The sequence below is a fragment of the Cuculus canorus genome, chromosome 20, assembly GCF_017976375.1.
Source record: "Cuculus canorus isolate bCucCan1 chromosome 20, bCucCan1.pri, whole genome shotgun sequence".
Lineage (NCBI taxonomy): Eukaryota > Metazoa > Chordata > Aves > Cuculiformes > Cuculidae > Cuculus > Cuculus canorus.
Genome location: NC_071420.1, coordinates 580795 through 597372, shown reverse-complemented (window position 1 = coordinate 597372; position 16578 = coordinate 580795). Strand labels below are relative to the sequence as shown.

At 44.4% G+C, this 16578-nt stretch overlaps 1 protein-coding gene across 1 annotated transcript in view; it reads left to right on the top strand.

Moving 5' to 3' along the window:
* Positions 1-16211, top strand: part of KSR1 (kinase suppressor of ras 1) — a 72753-nt gene extending 56542 nt beyond the window's left edge. The window contains exons 10-20 of the mRNA XM_009567430.2: positions 63-231; positions 1443-1484; positions 2421-2475; positions 3212-3257; positions 4271-4650; positions 5208-5304; positions 6197-6330; positions 6747-6878; positions 7150-7285; positions 7539-7672; positions 12980-16211. Coding sequence (XP_009565725.2) covers positions 63-231; positions 1443-1484; positions 2421-2475; positions 3212-3257; positions 4271-4650; positions 5208-5304; positions 6197-6330; positions 6747-6878; positions 7150-7285; positions 7539-7672; positions 12980-13058 — 1404 coding nt within the window. The 3' untranslated portion in view covers positions 13059-16211. The remainder of the gene's footprint in view (positions 1-62; positions 232-1442; positions 1485-2420; positions 2476-3211; positions 3258-4270; positions 4651-5207; positions 5305-6196; positions 6331-6746; positions 6879-7149; positions 7286-7538; positions 7673-12979) is intronic.
* Positions 16212-16578: the final 367 nt, after the last annotated feature.

The following is a 16578-nucleotide window of genomic DNA, read 5'->3' as shown; positions in this document are numbered from 1 at the left end:
AACACTGAGGGGAATTCCTCCTCTTTATTGTTTTCTCACAAGTGACTTTTCTTGCTTTACAGGAGCATCCACCAGCAATAAATCATCTGGACTCTAGCAGTAATCCTTCTTCTACAACCTCATCCACACCATCTTCTCCAGCACCTTTCCAGTCTTCCAACCCTCCCAGTGCAACACCTCCCCCAAACCCATCTCCTATGGGCCAGAGGGATGGACGATTTAATTTCCCAGGTAAAATGATCTTTTTCAGGAGACCTCTGCCAAGATCAGGAAGCCTCTCTGCAAGCAGAGGCCGACTGGAGCTTCATAGGTGGTTGCAGCTTTCTTGAGTAGGTGGTTGTGAAGGTGCAAAGATGTCTCTTGTTACCTGACAAAAGCAGTCTTTAAGTGGTATCAACAAGATATCTTTCCATAAGACAGATTACTGAGAAATGCTGGCACCTTTTATAAATGGTTTGATCTTTCTATCTTCTCCTTTCTTGAAAAGGACTGAAAAATTATATTCTTTCTCCTCCCTTTTCTCATTGTGTTGTAAAATGCATGCTGCCTGCTGTGTTTGGTCGCCAGTGGCTTTAAATCATAAGCTGATTGCCAAAGCAAAACATAAAAATGAAAACTGGAATGAATAACTATACCCATCCCTTCCAAAAGATAGTCAACACTTGATTTTAAACCATTGACATACACATATGTAGAGGAATCTACCCTACGTACTTTACAGATGAAGAACCCAAATTTGCAGTCTTTACCAAAGCCGATAGAGGCAACAATCTCTGACAAGGGCATAGCTTTACATAGTGAGAATAAATTTAATTTCTTTGATCTGGAAATGCAGTCACATGCTGCTCATTAGCTGCTACATCTGGCCTTCAGTGTTGCTGTAATTTACATCAAGCTTTTGATCTTTGCACAAAAGTCGCTATTTTAGCCTACTTGAAAGGAGCAGAAGCAGACCCAGTGTAGTAGAAGGATTCCACTGCAACTGCTTTGTAGTAGGACACACTGTCCAAATTCACTGAAATAAAAGAATGCTTGCAGATGGCTCATGAGCTTCAGCTTCTCTGGGTGCATCTCTGGAAAGCTGAAGACATGAGAAGGCACTGAGCCACCAGCGCTAGGCCTGCTTTTTAGCATTTCTGGGTTCTCTAAATTTCCTGAATGTGTTGTTTTCCCACCAGACTGTTTGTACTGGTAACATGGCTTTCGTTTGATAAGTATCATCTATCATATTCTCCAAAGAATGCATGTGCTGAAATTCACCTCCTCAAGCAGGCTGATAATCCAACTAATCTGTTTCCCAACAGTCAGTTGGGACTAATTCATTGAATGCATACGGGGCACTTGCTGATGATCCTCTAACTTGTTTGTGTTTGTTTTTTTTCTCCTGGTAATTTTTTTTGCTGTCCTTTTCAAAAAAAAAACCCAAACAACTAAAAAAAAAGCTGCCTACTACATTCAGCATAGACAACAATTTGTCTTCCCAGGTGAGTTGATTAATTTAATTCTACTAACCAGCTTCTGCTTCCGAAATGTAATGTGCTTGTAAACTCCTGTGTGCTGCTCAAGAACAGTTATTCTGCTTTAATATAAAAATCTTAAATCAATTAAAACTTTCTCTTATCTCAGTATATAATTCAGGCCTCTCTCCTCAATATAAGGCAGTGACGTGAAACCGTGAAGATGCAGTTGTCAAACAGCGTTCTGCTGGGGCATTCTAGACACAGCCATGTTCTGTTTTTGAAAAGGCTCACTTTTAGGGTTATATATTTAGCTGTATAAACAGACATTGTCGGTTCAGGAATGCTGAACTGACCTTCATGAACTGAGGCTTTTGCCTATGAGATTTAGGAATGATGCAGCACTGTTCATACGTGGACTTGCACGAGCAAACTCTTTTTCTCAGTCAGCTGTTCATGAACCCTTAAAAACAGCTTGTTTGTTTCCAAAGTGAGACTTGATGATGTAGGATGTCAGATACAGAGTATTGATTCTGAATTTTGGAAAGATCTGCAACCCAAGCCGAATTTCTTGCACACCGGTGACAAACTAGGCACAGCTGCAATATGTGACCTGCAGTACAGATGAATTTAAATGTCCTAGTTCTGTGAGGATGTACATATTTCTGATTGTCCAAGGCACCTTGAAGGCATGTGAGCAGTTCACAGACTGACCTTGAAAGGCATTACAGATAAGTAGGTGAATGGGAAGAAGACTGGGTTTGGCCAGTATACAGGCATTTAAATACTAGGAAAGATACACATAGTTTCAAGAGAATATAAGTATAAAATCATATGGTCTGTGGGTGAGTTTACTTTAATTCCTGAATAAGAAACAAATATTCACTATTGCAATGTTAAAACTTCCAATCTACGACAGATTGAAGTGTAAAATATGTATCATAAATGTTTTTACTTTCCCAGAAATTCCCAGTCCTGCACAAACAGCACAGCCTCCAGAAACAGCTGCAGACACTAAGTAAGTATAGGTTTAAATTCTTCTGTTTGCACAGTGTTTACCAGATAATCTTCAGATCAGTCTGAAAGCACTGTGTTATGACCTAAACTGAACTTATCATCTGAGAACTCACGGGATCATTTCAGTCAGCAGGGGTGACACTGGTATTCCTGTTTTATAAAGCTGAGTGTGATATTTACTTTCAGTGTGACAGTAAGAAGTAAGACACCCTTAATATCTAGTTATGGTTATGTGTGCATTCCCAAGATCAGAAGGATTTGATGAAACAGAAGTTATGGATTTTTATGATGAAGAGAGCATGGACACGCTTAGCTGCAAGCAAACATCGGCTTAAGGATCTGAATTGTAGGGCACACAAAAAGTGTCAGCCTGCATTGCTGGCATTCACAATTGCTTCTCCACTGTAGGTATTCCAGTAGTAGGAATGGGAGTATCCATGACTGGAACACACTGTAATAATGCAGCCATGCCACTGCGAAATCAATTCCTACAACTTGATCATTGAACGTCACTTCCAAAGTCTTTGTCCCTCATTTGCCATTGTAAGCTTAGAATGTCCTTACCTGTTAAGTGGAGCACTAATTGTATTTTTCTCTGTCTTACTCTTAACTCTGTCAAGATCTGTTCTCTGTTTGCTTCTTTGCATTCCCCTAGGGGCAGATGTAGCAGCCCACTTTTCTAACTCGGGTAGATATGCAAACGTTATTTTCACTGTAAACCTGTGTTCTCTTATTAGCACTGATCAACAGCCAGACATGGTTGGAGTTGAATGTGAAGCAGAGGTAGGTTTTCTGCTTTGCCCTTTTGTACGCTAAGAAATACCATTTTTAAAGTGCAATAAAGAAGTTGTGGCCTTGGAACAAGTGTCGACTAGCCGTTCGTTACCTCAGTTCCACTGAGCTATCCGTATGGCAAAGATCTCAGCTGAAAATTTGTGGTTTCTGTCAATAGGCTGAAACAATGAAGTACTTGTAGCAATACTTAACTGTTTCTCACTGGACTAAGATGATATTTTTCAGACTTCTGGCTCACTTAGTTTGGCGCAGTCATTTTTACGTTACTAGAGCTGCAGACTTGCTGCTGGAGTTAAGGGGTCTAAATGCTCTGCGGACCTCAAATCTGCAAGTGATGCATGAGTAGGTACTACTAGTGGTCAGGTTAGCTCATGGAAGGTCCTGCAAAGCAAAGGCTGTAAGCATGGTCTTACATGTGCACAGGAAAGCCTTTCTATACCTGTTCACAGGAGTCTGTGATTTTGGTAATGATTAAGCACGTATTCAGCTTGTAGTACAGCACTGAAACGGGTTTCTGTAGGGCTGAGGAAACCAGTAGAGACAGAAGAAATATCAGCAGAAATTACTGGAGTTTGGACCAACCTTGTTCTTTTTTAGAGCGCTTTTAACAGGAGAATTTTAGTAATCTCCAAAAAGCCTGTACCCATGTTTATTTGAAGATAAGGAGGCTCTTGACCCTTCCTTTTAGAGTGGTCTCCCCCACTGGAGGCAAAATCCTGAGAGATACCGACCCCTAGTCATGAATGCTGGTTCTACAAATTTAACTCCATATGGGATAAAGCCTATCTTGTCTTCACCTGCATGCACTGACATACAGAAGATGTGTGTCTGTAGCCTTCAGAGATGACTTGTCCTGTGAGGTGTATTTCTAGAATTGTAACCAAACACGTACATCCAGCCCCATGCATCCTCCCAAAGCAGCTTTTGCTGTTGGCTCTAGGCTGCTTCTGCCCCTCAGATGAGACTGTCAGCGTGTCTCCTCCTTCTCTTTTTGTAAACAGGTGGAAGAACCAGAGAATAACAAATCAGAACCTGAAGATGATGAGGATGAGGTGGAAGATCTGCCACACAGACGGCCGTACTTGCAAGGGATGATTTACCGCAAACCTAGCCAGACAAGTGTCTACCTACAAGAATGGGACATTCCCTTCGAACAGATTGAACTGGGGGATCCTATTGGCCAAGGGCGGTGGGGGAAGGTTTACAAGGGCAAATGGCACGGGGAGGTGGCCATCAGGCTGCTGGAAATCGATGGGAACAATCAGGATCATCTCAAGCTCTTTAAAAAGGAGGTCATGAACTACAGGCAGACTCGGCATGAGAATGTGGTGCTTTTTATGGGAGCATGCATGCACCCTCCTCATTTAGCAATCATTACCAGGTAAGGATAAAACATCTTAGTAGTGTTATTTTATTTTTATGTAGAAATATATATGTATAAATATAATATATAGCTAGTATTTACTTTTATGTATAAACCTTTCACAGTAGCCAGGAGGTATCAGACATAAATGCAGCCTATGTTGCTCAGAGTTTTGGATACTAGGAGTGTTTCCCTTTAGGGAGTATATGTTCTTGAGCAATTTTTTTTAATTTTTGAATTCATGAATAATGAGATTCAAAAAGAGAAAAAAAATCAGGAACAGGCTGTTCCTCTGTCACCTACTTCCAGATGGTTCCAATTCAGCAAGGTCGCAATAAACTGATATGCGAGGCTGATAATGCAACAGTTGTATGTTCTTTTCTGTTCTTCCTAGGGATGCTTGCTGATTAGGCAAAACCATCATGCTTTTTCTCCCCTCTTCTATTTCTCTATTTAATTGAGTTTAGGTTCATTTAGCTCCTAAATAATAGCTTTTTGGGATGTTCACATGCAAGCTGAATTTAGGTAAGGCCAGAGGCATGCCATTCTCATGTTGTTGTTCCTCTTTCCTGTAGCTTCTGCAAAGGAAGGACGCTTCACTCGTTTGTAAGGGACCCCAAGATATCCCTGGATATTAACAAGACCAGGCAGATAGCGCAGGAGATCATTAAGGTAAGAGTACGTTGTGCTACTGGAGACGCCTGCTTCCTGGGTAGCGTCTCAGCCAAAGCTTAGAAGGCCACACAGCTGGAGTGGTTCTGTGAGTCTCAATAGCCTGAAGGTGCTGCAGCAGGAGATGCTCAAAAAAAGTGCTAGTTTAGTGGGCAGTGAGCTCAGGGCCGGTAAGGAGAGAGATGCTTTGCTTGTCAGTAAGGGGTTCGGGAGGCAAAATTTAGATAAAGGGAACAATGAAGAAAGGTATACAGGGCAGGTTTGCTTCCCCGTCTCTTCCCATTATTAGTAACTGCAGCTAGGTTAGTGTATCCTGGAAGAGGTGGCATTGTCTCTCAGATTTGCACAGTGCTTTCTGTGCTTGTTTTCGGTATTTCTCAAGTGAAGAAGCATTTCTAGAGCTGCTGTTTTCTTCTCTAGCTGAAATAGCTGAATTAGTGAGCAAGCTTGTGTCAGTTGTTCATTGTTCTTATGCATACAGACTTCTTCAGAATTGTGATGTCCACTTAATATTAGCTTCAACTCAGAGTACCCTTCCAGCCACCCTAACACGAAGAAGATGAAAAGCAATTCAGAGCTGGAGCACTGACCTAAGATCTGCTCCCTCACTGACTTCCCTCACAGCCATCCTGTACAAGTTGGGCAGCTATGTGTCCTTACTTATAATTAATAATTTACACTGGAGTGAGGAGAGTAAATATGTATTGGAAAGCAACACTTGCCCAGAGTTAATAAATAATATTTATATATTATTTAAATACAATTATATATATAATTTAAATAAAGTAAATAATTTATAAATTATTTAATTATATATTATATAAATAATAAATAATTGCCCAGAGCTTGTAAATAATAACACAAAGCTTACATCTCTGCATGTATTTCCCAGGGCATGGGTTATCTTCATGCAAAGGGGATTGTGCATAAGGATCTGAAATCCAAGAATGTTTTCTACGACAATGGGAAAGTTGTGATCACTGATTTTGGATTATTTGGAATCTCGGGTGTGGTTCAGGAAGGAAGGTAAGTGGAGGCTTCAACGTTCAGTCCTCGTCTAGAATAATAAATAGTGATTGAATATGGAAACATTTTGATGCATTACACGGTACGAGTGAGTAGCATCGATTGCTTCAGCATGTGCACACTTTGGGAATATGCACTTTTTCTCTATTTTCTGATTTTTTAGCAGAGTTCTTTCCACACTTCTAGGAAGTTGTGTGGACTAAGACTCAATAACAAACAAAACTTTAAGCCCCAAATGAGCTGGAGGCTCAGACTAAAACACATGTGTATTTTTTAACCTGTCAAGAAAGGAAATGTCAGTGAAAATATTTGAGTAAATAAAGTCAAGGCATTAGGGGAAGCACAGATATGGTCTATATGCTGCTGCTTTGTTACGGTAGCAGTGTTTCAGTGCCTCTTCTTTCTTCTGAACTCAGGAGGGAGAATGAATTGAAGCTGCCTCATGACTGGTTGTGCTACCTGGCCCCTGAAATTGTGCGTGAGATGGCTCCTGGGAAAGATGAAGACAAGCTGCCTTTCTCCAAAGCTGCAGATATCTATGCCTTTGGGTAAGAGCAATATATAAGAGCATGATGAGAGCTTGCTAAATGAGATCTGTTACAGACCTGAGCCTTGTGATTCAGTGGTTTTCTCCTCACCAAGGATGCATTTTTTTCACCCACTACAAAAGTCATGTGTGGGACATGTGTAGGGTGGGTGGATTTGCTGCACAGCCTCAGACACCTTCCAGAGCTGATCTAAGGAAATTGGCAGAGCAGCAGGGTTTGTATCTTTCTCTTCTGAGCAGGCAAAGGCTTGATGTGTCTGTTGGTGTTGCAGGACAGTGTGGTACGAGCTCCAAGCAAGAGAATGGCCTTTCAAGAACCAGGCTGCAGAGGCACTCATCTGGCAGATTGGAAGTGGTGAAGGAGTGAAACAAGTCCTTGCAACTGTTAGTTTGGGGAAAGAAGTCAATGTAAGTGCTTCAGTTACTATATCCTTCCGTACAGCTATTTGTCAGGAAAAGAGGGAGCTGCTTAAAAAGGACATTTATTTTACTCTTATTGTAACCCTAAAGATAAAGGGCAGGAGAGAGAACAAATCAGAATGGGGCCTCACGTTAGATACGAAGCTTCTCTCCATAACTGTCCTACATCCACCGGTGCGCATCAGTCGCTGGGTCTGACCCGTGAGCCGTGGAGATAATGAGTCACAAATATCCTTTGCAGGAAATTCTCTCGGCATGCTGGTCATTCAATCTCAGCGATAGGCCCAGCTTCACTGTCCTCATGGATATGCTGGAAAAACTGCCAAAACTGAATCGTCGGCTCTCCCACCCAGGGCATTTCTGGAAGTCTGCTGAGTGAGTATTTGCTGCAGTTAAGAACATTTATACTGCTCAGAATTTGTGAATTGATATTCTGTGCTTTATTTTGTCTTGCTGGGGGCTGTCAAACTTACGGGAGAGTAACAGCAAGCTGTTCTGCTTTCCTAGTTACTGGGAAATATGCAGTTAAACTGCTGCGCTTCTGACAATCAGCTTCCTACTTTAACATATTCATCTCTTACTTACATACCTGTAGATTTAGTTTCAATGAGGATCTACCAACAGTGTCGGAAAGGCCCCTCCAAACCCCAAATGGTTGGAATTTCTCCTCTGATGGCTAGTACTGAGTGAGAAAGGGAAGGCCGAAAGATAATGTGTGACTCTTTCTGTTTGAAACTGAGCTGTCATAGCAAGGAGTCCAAAGTTTGTAACCTCCTGCAAGGAGCATGTGGGGAAAAAAAATCTCCCCCCTCCTCCTCTTTATGGAAGAGTGCCCAGCTTGTGCCAGCAGATAAAGAAATGCGGCACCAGTCCTGACTCTGGATAATTGACTTACAAAATAAAAACAAAGCAGGTGGTAATCATGTGTTCAGAGAGCAGCACACGGACAGTAAAGGAGGAGTTGCAATATTTGAACCAAATCTCTAAGATGGAATTATGTCCATTGCCAAGGAAAGGTAAATCATAAGAAGTGAGGATAAATCCTTGTCAGACTGTGATGTTTTCGGAGTCCCTTTCTGGGTCGCGGTTGGGGAGGAGAGGTCTCATACCATCAAGCATTTGAAAACTGTCAAAATGGGAAGAGGTCCCTCACAACACCTCATTGTACATCCCATGATATCTGTTAGGACAGACCAGACCAGAATATAGAACATTCCATTTCAGACTGGAGAGCCACTTTCAGAGCACGGAGCCACACGGCCTAAAACTGTCAGCCTCCCTTCTTGTGAATAACCTGTCACTCTCAGAGAAGGATGGGTCCCAGTTCCACTTGTGCTGAAACCAAGTGGAAGCAAAGCAGATAAAACTTCTGGAGCCCAGAGACTGTTCACCCCGACCAGTTTTCTGACAGCTGGCTGATTGTCACTGCTGACCGCTGTTACCCTGCCAGCCCCGCTTTCACTAACACACTTAGACACTTAAGAGTTCCTGTGAGGCACAAGGTTACATTTTGGTGACCTCAGTGTTGTTGATGTCTGTGAGAAACCAGACATGTTTGCCACCAGTGCCCATTTACCACCTTTTTTGCTCAGTGTCTGAACCTGTAGTATTTATTTTCTCTTCTTTTCTCTCCATTTTTTGATGTTTTAACTACCCATTTCTTTCCCATAACCCTCCACGATCTTCCTGCAATACCTTCTCATAAGTGATCAAATGCTTCCATTTGCTGATATGGTGACTGTCATGGCACCATTTGCTTTGGTGGGTGTGGTGCATTTGGGGTTCTGGTTGAGAATCACAGAATCACTAGGTTGGGAAAGACCTCCTGGATCATTGAGTCCAACCATTCCTATCAACAACTAAACCATGCGCCTGAGGATCTCATCCACCCATCTTTTAAATACCTCCAGGGGTGGTGATTCCACCACCTCCCTGGGCAGCCTATTCCAGTGCCCAATGACCCTTTCTGTGAAAATTTTTTTTCTAATGTCCAGCCTGACCCTCCCCTGGCAGAGCTTGAGGCCATTCCTCCTTGTCCTGTCCTCTGTCACTTGGGAGAAGAGCCCAGCTCCCTCCTCTCTACAACCTCCTTTCAGGTAGTTGTAGACAGCAATGAGGTCTCCCCTCAGCCTCCTCTTCTCAAAGCTAAACAACCCCAGTTCCCTCAGCCGCTCCTGGCAAGACTTGTTCTCCAGCCCCTTCACCAGCTTCGTTGCTCTTCTCTGGACTCACTCCAGGGCCTCAACATCCTTCTTGGAGCGAGGGGCCCAGAATTGAACACTGTATTCAAGGTGCGGCCTCACCAGTTCCGAGTACAGGGAGAGAATGTCACCATTTCTCTCTTGTGCAATTTTCCTAACACTTACACTGGATCCCTGATACATCGTGATGTTTAACAACTTTAAAGTACAGAATGCTTCTTCAAGATTGTGGCCTCATCCTTACACAAAAGGACACTGTGCTGTCAGCAAAGGGTGAACGCTTACCGCCCACTCCCTCATAAGTAGAACTGTCTGGGAGGTTTTCCTTACACTGCACCAGTACCTGGCTACCACAGCCCTGGTTTTAAACAGGCACAAACAAAAGGCTGAGAGGCCTTATGCTCGCCAGTTGTTCTTGGCATCATCAGTGACTGCCTCTGTGTACTTTGGCACCAGGTTGGGAGGCGAGGGGGGCTTTCTGCGCCCTGGACCCTTGCTGCCACACCAGAGCTGTCACAGCCACACTTCAGTCCTTTGGACTGCAATTGTCTCAGTTTTTTAAAATCAGAATTTAAAGAGAAATCAACAAAATCTGAGCTAAGAAAATGGACCTGCATGTAACTGATGCTTTTATTTGTCCTTCAGTGATCATTAAAGAGAAACAATTTTTTCTCTTCTGGCCTAACACACAACAAACCTGATTCCCAGGCACAGCTTGAGTTGGCCAGATGCATAACCAGCTACCCCGAGTATCTGCTGTCCTGTTTTCCGTTCCTCCCAGTCATTCACCTTCACCTCTGACATTTCCTCCTGTTTTTTCTAAAACTAATCCTCCCTTGCCTCAAAGGAAGATCGTTTCATTTAAGCCATGTTATGTTATGGAGACAGCCATTCTTTTGCCAAGAGATTTACATGGAACAGCAGTGTCCTTGGGTGGCATTTTTTCCTTTCTACAGAAACACACTGTGCTCCAGCACTAAGGTTCTGTATGTCAGAACTTCCATTCCCTCATTTCTCTATACAATGGGATCCACTTGTGCTGGATCATTAGCTCTGATGGCTGATGTGACATCTTTTCACCTACTGAACCAGACACCACAGAGCAGAGCAAGAGCCCAGGTTCTCCACACATTCCCATGCAGTCATTGGCTGGTATTGTCCTCTAACATCACATTGGAAATGAAGATGAAGAAACGCTTCCCATGTGGGCAGTCAGTCCACGAGAATGCTCAATTCCAGAGCCATTTGCCAAGTGGTTATTTTAGATCAGTGTTCCCGTAGGGAGTTACTCTCAAACAGCTTATGGAATTGCAGAACGGTGTCTTATGTAGTAGCTACGCTAATTATTTTTCCCTGAGTAGACGGACTGACCCCCCCCTCTGCCCCCAGGTGGTTCATGTCTATTTGCATACATTAATACTTTTTCTCTGCTCAAAGACTTTTTCTCTGCTCAAAGCATTTAATAGGAGAGAAGTACTTTAAGTGTCAGCATTAATTATCAGCATTGATGGCTGAATTAGTGCTCATTGAAAGGAAAGTGCAGGCAGCTCGGTTTTTGTTCAGCCCTTACAAACTGTGGTATTTTCTAGGCACATCTGGTAGGCTCTCTGGAGCCATGCCAACCAGAGACCTACTTGGATTCAAAACCCACAAGAGACGCATTCACATCCCCTCCCGACAAATCCACTGAGAAACACTGCACTAACCCTGTGCTTTACTCTGGTTTTATAATATAGTTCTCAAACTTGCTTTAAATAACTGAAAACTAACTCTCGTGGTGTCTTTTCCCTTCCCTCCCATATTTCTTTGTAGGTTGTAGCTACTGGTGCAATAATGGGCTCCACCTTGCATGCTTCCATGTGTTGTATCCTAACCGGCAACTTGGACAATCACCTTCCATGTAAAACAGCAAAAACAAACCACGAAATTAACCCACGGACATAATCAACACTTTATCTGAATTCTCCTTTTCTGCCTTTATCTGCTTGGTGTGGGCTGTTAGCTTGAATAACAACTCCTGTCTGCAAGAAGTTACTGTCTAACAACGTGGCCATCTTTTGCTCCTGAAGCACCTCAGCAGGCTGGAACTTCCTCCTGGAGAGGTTCTAGTGAGCTGCTCTCTAACTAACCAGAGGCAAACAACAGCAAGTTCTGCGTGTCCTGCCCTGCGGGCTAGGGCTTCCCTGGAGCTGGTGGGACTCATGCATGCCCTGCAGGTCCCTCAAGGCAGAGGGGCACGGTTCCCAGTCACAGTCTGAGGTTGTGCCTGTCATTCTAGTGCCCAGCTGTGGCCTTGTGACCAGAGGGGACAGGAACATTTCCACAGGCACAGACGATGATCAAACGCTCCTCTTGCACTGAAAATCAACAAGAGTTCAGGGCCAGATTGTGCCGGTTCTCCCCTGGGATCACAGCCAGCATTGCAGCCAGGGGCCGCTTTGTCGGAAGCAGAATGAAGCTGGTGCGGTTCTTGAGTGGAGAGGATGTTGCTTGGAGCACAGGGCAGTCATCCCTTGGCCAGCTGGGGCCCAGGCCACAAGTGGAGTCCAGAACCAGCACAGAGGTCAGCTGGGATAAGCCACAACGCTGTGTACAAGGAGGAAAGCAGGAGCCCCCTTCTGTTCCTCCACCTCCCCTTGCAAATCTAGTGCTCTGAATTTTAGGATTTGCTTCTGTTTACACTCCCTGTTCAGCAAAATGTCTGACTTAATGGTAGGGGCTCTGCAGAATCACAGGTAACACAGCAAATACATGCCTTTTCTAAAAAGGTCTCTTCTTAGTCTTCATCGAGTCATGATTTTGAAAAAAATACCTTGTTTTGGAGGGGAAAGGACAGGGACAGAGAAGAATGGGCACCAAGATGGATTCTGCTGGCTTCAATGTGGACAAATACATCACCACATTCCTTCTCTCAGAACATCTCCTGCAAGAGCTCACGTTTCAGGCTCCCAGCCTTGCCTTCACCCGTGTGCGCGTGTGGAGGAAGGCGTTTTGAAGGGAAAAATGTTTCTAGCTATGCTAACAGTGTAAAGGTGAAGGAAAAAACACCTTTATGCACTTGCTACAGTCTATAAAGGGGAACAAATGGGTTTGGTTTCATTTTGTTGGGTTGTTTTTAACCCATGGGCGTACCCTGTGACTTAAGTATTTTTTTCATTCCCTCTCTGAATGAAAAAGCCAAGTACTCATTAAAAACGAGTGTGGGGCTTCTCCCCCTCTCAGACACTTATGGAAACCTGTTTATCCAATTTGAGGCAGATGAGATTTGTGCTGTGTGTTTCCATTGATGAGGTTAATAAGCATGAATAAGTTTGTGTTTGCTGCTTAAATACTTAAGCTGCTTTTCTGAGTGATCTGAAGTTGTATGAGATCAGAATTGAACCCATTTTAGTTCCTTTTATAGGGCTGTAGCTTTGTAAGAAAAACGACAAATCAATAACTATTTGCCCTCCTTTCTCCTCTCCCTCCCCACTCTTTTCAGCATTAACAGTAGCAAAGTTGTCCTGCGTTTTGAAAGATTTGGCTTGGGAATCCTGGAACCAAGTAATCAAAAGCTATAGAGTGGTGTGTGATTGCCTTATGATAATGTTGTCTGCCTCCTTACGCAAAGCATCAGAAATCTTCCCGGACTCTTCCCAGCTCAGACTGGTGCAGCTACAGCTGAAAAGCACCTGACCGTCAGCGCACAGTCCTCGGTCGCTGGCAAAGCCCGAGTTCTGCCCGAGCACCAGCAGTTCTTTAAAGAATGTTTACAGGATACTTCTGTGCGAACTATTTTTTTTAAATGTAATAAACAGCAAATCAAATTTAACTACAGCCATTCTCAGCTAGCACTGAAAATAAGAACTGTTTCTAGTTTCTTCTTTTGTCTGTGGTAGAGAGGAGCTGTCTTCTGCTGTCAGAGCGTTTGCGTTCCCTGAGAGAAGTAGAAGTGGCTTGTTTTGGAATGGCAGTGCAGCTGGAACAAGGGCCACAGTTCCAGATCCATTTTAACCTTAATGCAGTTTTCTGTCACTCTGTTGCATTGTGCCTGGCCCAGGCCCCTGCTGGAGCTCTGAGGTTGGTTTCAGCAGGGCTGGGCTGAGCGCCTGGCTGCCTCGGCTGGAGCTGCACCAGGACAGATCTGCTCCCGCTAGAGTTCCTGAGTGTGTAGGGGCTGCGTCTCAAATAAAGACCCAAGCACTGTTCTAAACAGAACTTGGTAAAAGCTGCTTGTTCTCATACAATCCTGGAGAAAGCTTAAGACTTGTTTGGCTTCAAAGAAATAACACCCTGCCTTGTTACAGCTCTGCTCACAGTGGCTGGCTTCTGCTTTTGAAGATTAGGCACAGCAAGTTCTCATCCCTTGAACTAGCAGCATTTCTGGAAATTTAACCAACAGCCTTGTCTCACTGTCCCATCACCACTATAGATGTAGGAGACAAGGCTTTTTCCAGAGCTGCAGGGAGAGAGACCAGACAACAGAAAACACCATCCCTAATGAACGCATTAGATAAGGTCTCCATGCATGGAGTTTGTTAAGAGATTTGGAGTCATCCCCCCACTGGTGCTGGCTCCTAGAGGCAGTCATGTTGAAGTGTGCAAGCCATTGGCTTTAAAAAATTTAGCACTAAAACCAGTTGGTTTGGGGAAATCTAAGAATAAACCAAGACCCAACAAGATTTCTGTCAGAGGACTCGACTTAACCCAACAGCTCAGACTTGTTCCAAAGGTAAATGTTAAGAATTAAAGACCACCCCATGTCCCCGCTCTAACACGCGATGTGGAGGTTATAAAGGACACGTCCTGTTACCACATCTAAGGTGACAGATGCATTGTCCCACATGCGAAGAAATTGCAAATGGCTCCCTCACGCCTCCTGTTCATATTCCTCAGCCTTCTGCCAGCCAGGGTAGTGGGAGAACCCTCATTATATGCTGAGCAGTCAGATCCTTTCTGGCTTGTACTTCATTTAGTTGAGATGGGAAGTCACCAAAGGTCATTTCTCCAGCAGCATGTGTGTGTTACACCTCCCCTCTTTCACCATCCTCACAAGGGTGTGACATGAGGGTCAGTGCTGGAGCCCTGGGTAAGGCAGGCAAGGTGACAAGGCACTCAGTTTGGCTGCTTTTGGGTGGATGACTGCCGTAGAAAATAAGCAGCAAAATAAATCCCCAAGTTCTGTTGAGCAGAGCCCTTCACTCCTACCACATGCAAGCCAGTTGCCTTCTCTTACAAATGTTTTGGCAGGGTGAGTGTGTGTCTCATATAAAAGAAGAGATGGGTTAGGGTAGCTGAGCGGGGCATTGCAGTACTCTTGACCTCCTTCCTCTCTCCCAACTTTATAAAGCAAATACCGCCCCCTCCCCTCCAGTGATGCTGGAACCCCATGGTTCTCTCCGGCACTCCCTACTGCTGGTTATCCCTCAATAATTTTGTGTCAGCAGCTTTAAGCAGAAGTTGTTTTCCCAGCAAGTACTGCTGAAACAGCAACAGCACAACACCAGCCTAAAGCAGGGAGAACTGTGCTTCCTTGCACCACCACCATTACAAACCATCAGCCCAAACCCCTCTTGAGGTGTCCCAGGGCATCGCGCCTTGGAGAGGAGCCAAAGTGCAAAGCGCTGCTCCGCAGCCTGCAGTTCTGAACAGCCTCACTGTGTCTGAGGCGACCACCTTGCTGTGCTGCTCACTATTGATTTCTGCAGTCTGGAAAGCTGGGGCACCCAGAGCTTCTCAGTGTGGGAACCAGTCACCCAACTCGCAGACGGAGCGCGTTTCCTTGCCTGTTCAATAGTAACCCTACACCTGCCCTCAACTGTAATCCCAACACCATCTGTGAAGAATTTCCACTCACAGAGCTGCACGTCTCCTGCTCCTCAGCCAGGCTTCCTTGCCCATCCCAACAGGGCTGCGTGCCTGGAACCTGGCCTCCTGTCATGCTCCGCTTTATCATGTGCTAAGTGTGAATGGGAAACTCATCCTGACTGGGAATACTGCCCTACTGCTCCTTTCCTGGGCACAGGAGGGGCTCCAAACCTGCCTCTCATCATGAGAGTTGGGATTCTCATTTGACCTGACCTTGGGTTTGTGTTTAACACCCATAAATTGCTCTTGAAAGCAAACCCCAGCCTCCTGGCCCCAGTTGAGAGAGAGGGGCAGAGAGGAGAGGCTCATTGTTGTCTCAGGGGTGAGTTTGTTTTAATCAGTTGGTGTTAGACACACGGAACTCGGCCAATCCCCATGGGGTTGTACAGCTGGGAGGAGAGTGGAGCACTTAGCCCTCACTACGCTGCAACCCAAGCGGCTGGCACTGGGCTGCACTGTTGAGGGGCACACGTCTTGTCCCTCTGTATGCCGTGCACAGGTGGAAAGCACAGGAAGCCCACACCATTTTAGAGTTGTAAATGTGAAGCTGGCTGTACAATGCTGCTACTAAAGCCACACATCAGTAGTGAATGTAAATGGAGTCTGTAACACGGTGAAAACGGACACGGTTTCTTTTCAAATGTGATGTAAAATTTGTACAGTAAAAAAATTTTTTTTTTATATTTTCTATCAACTGAGTGTCTTCCAGAATTGCTATTAAATTAATTAAAAATTGTTAGTATTAACGACAGTTTCTGTATTAGTTTATGCAACCAGAAAAAAATAAAAGAAGAAGAAAAAAAAGAGTGCACTCTATACTAATGAGATTCTGGCTATGTAGGAACCTTTTCGGTGAATAAATCTTTGCTCTGGATAAATCAAGTGTTAGAGATTTGTGGTTTGGCCTTTCTCCCTCCATCTACCTGTAGCCAGATTAAAACACAAGCAGATTTCCATTGGGACCCACTAAGATACGGCATCGTGCGGAGCGCCAGGTGCTGGAGGATTCACAGGACACTGAGGCGTCACACAAGCACGGGGCCAGTTGCTTTCCTTTAGTTGTTAACTCAGATTCTGGCAATAAATCAATCAACGCACAGTGATTGCACCACAGGGGCAGAAGGAGCAGCCAGTCTGAGGCCAGTCCCAGCCACTCCCGCACAAATCTCAGGCTCCCCACTCCCCTGGACGAGGCCAGATTGAATGCCGAGTCCATTTGCAGTTATCAAAGCT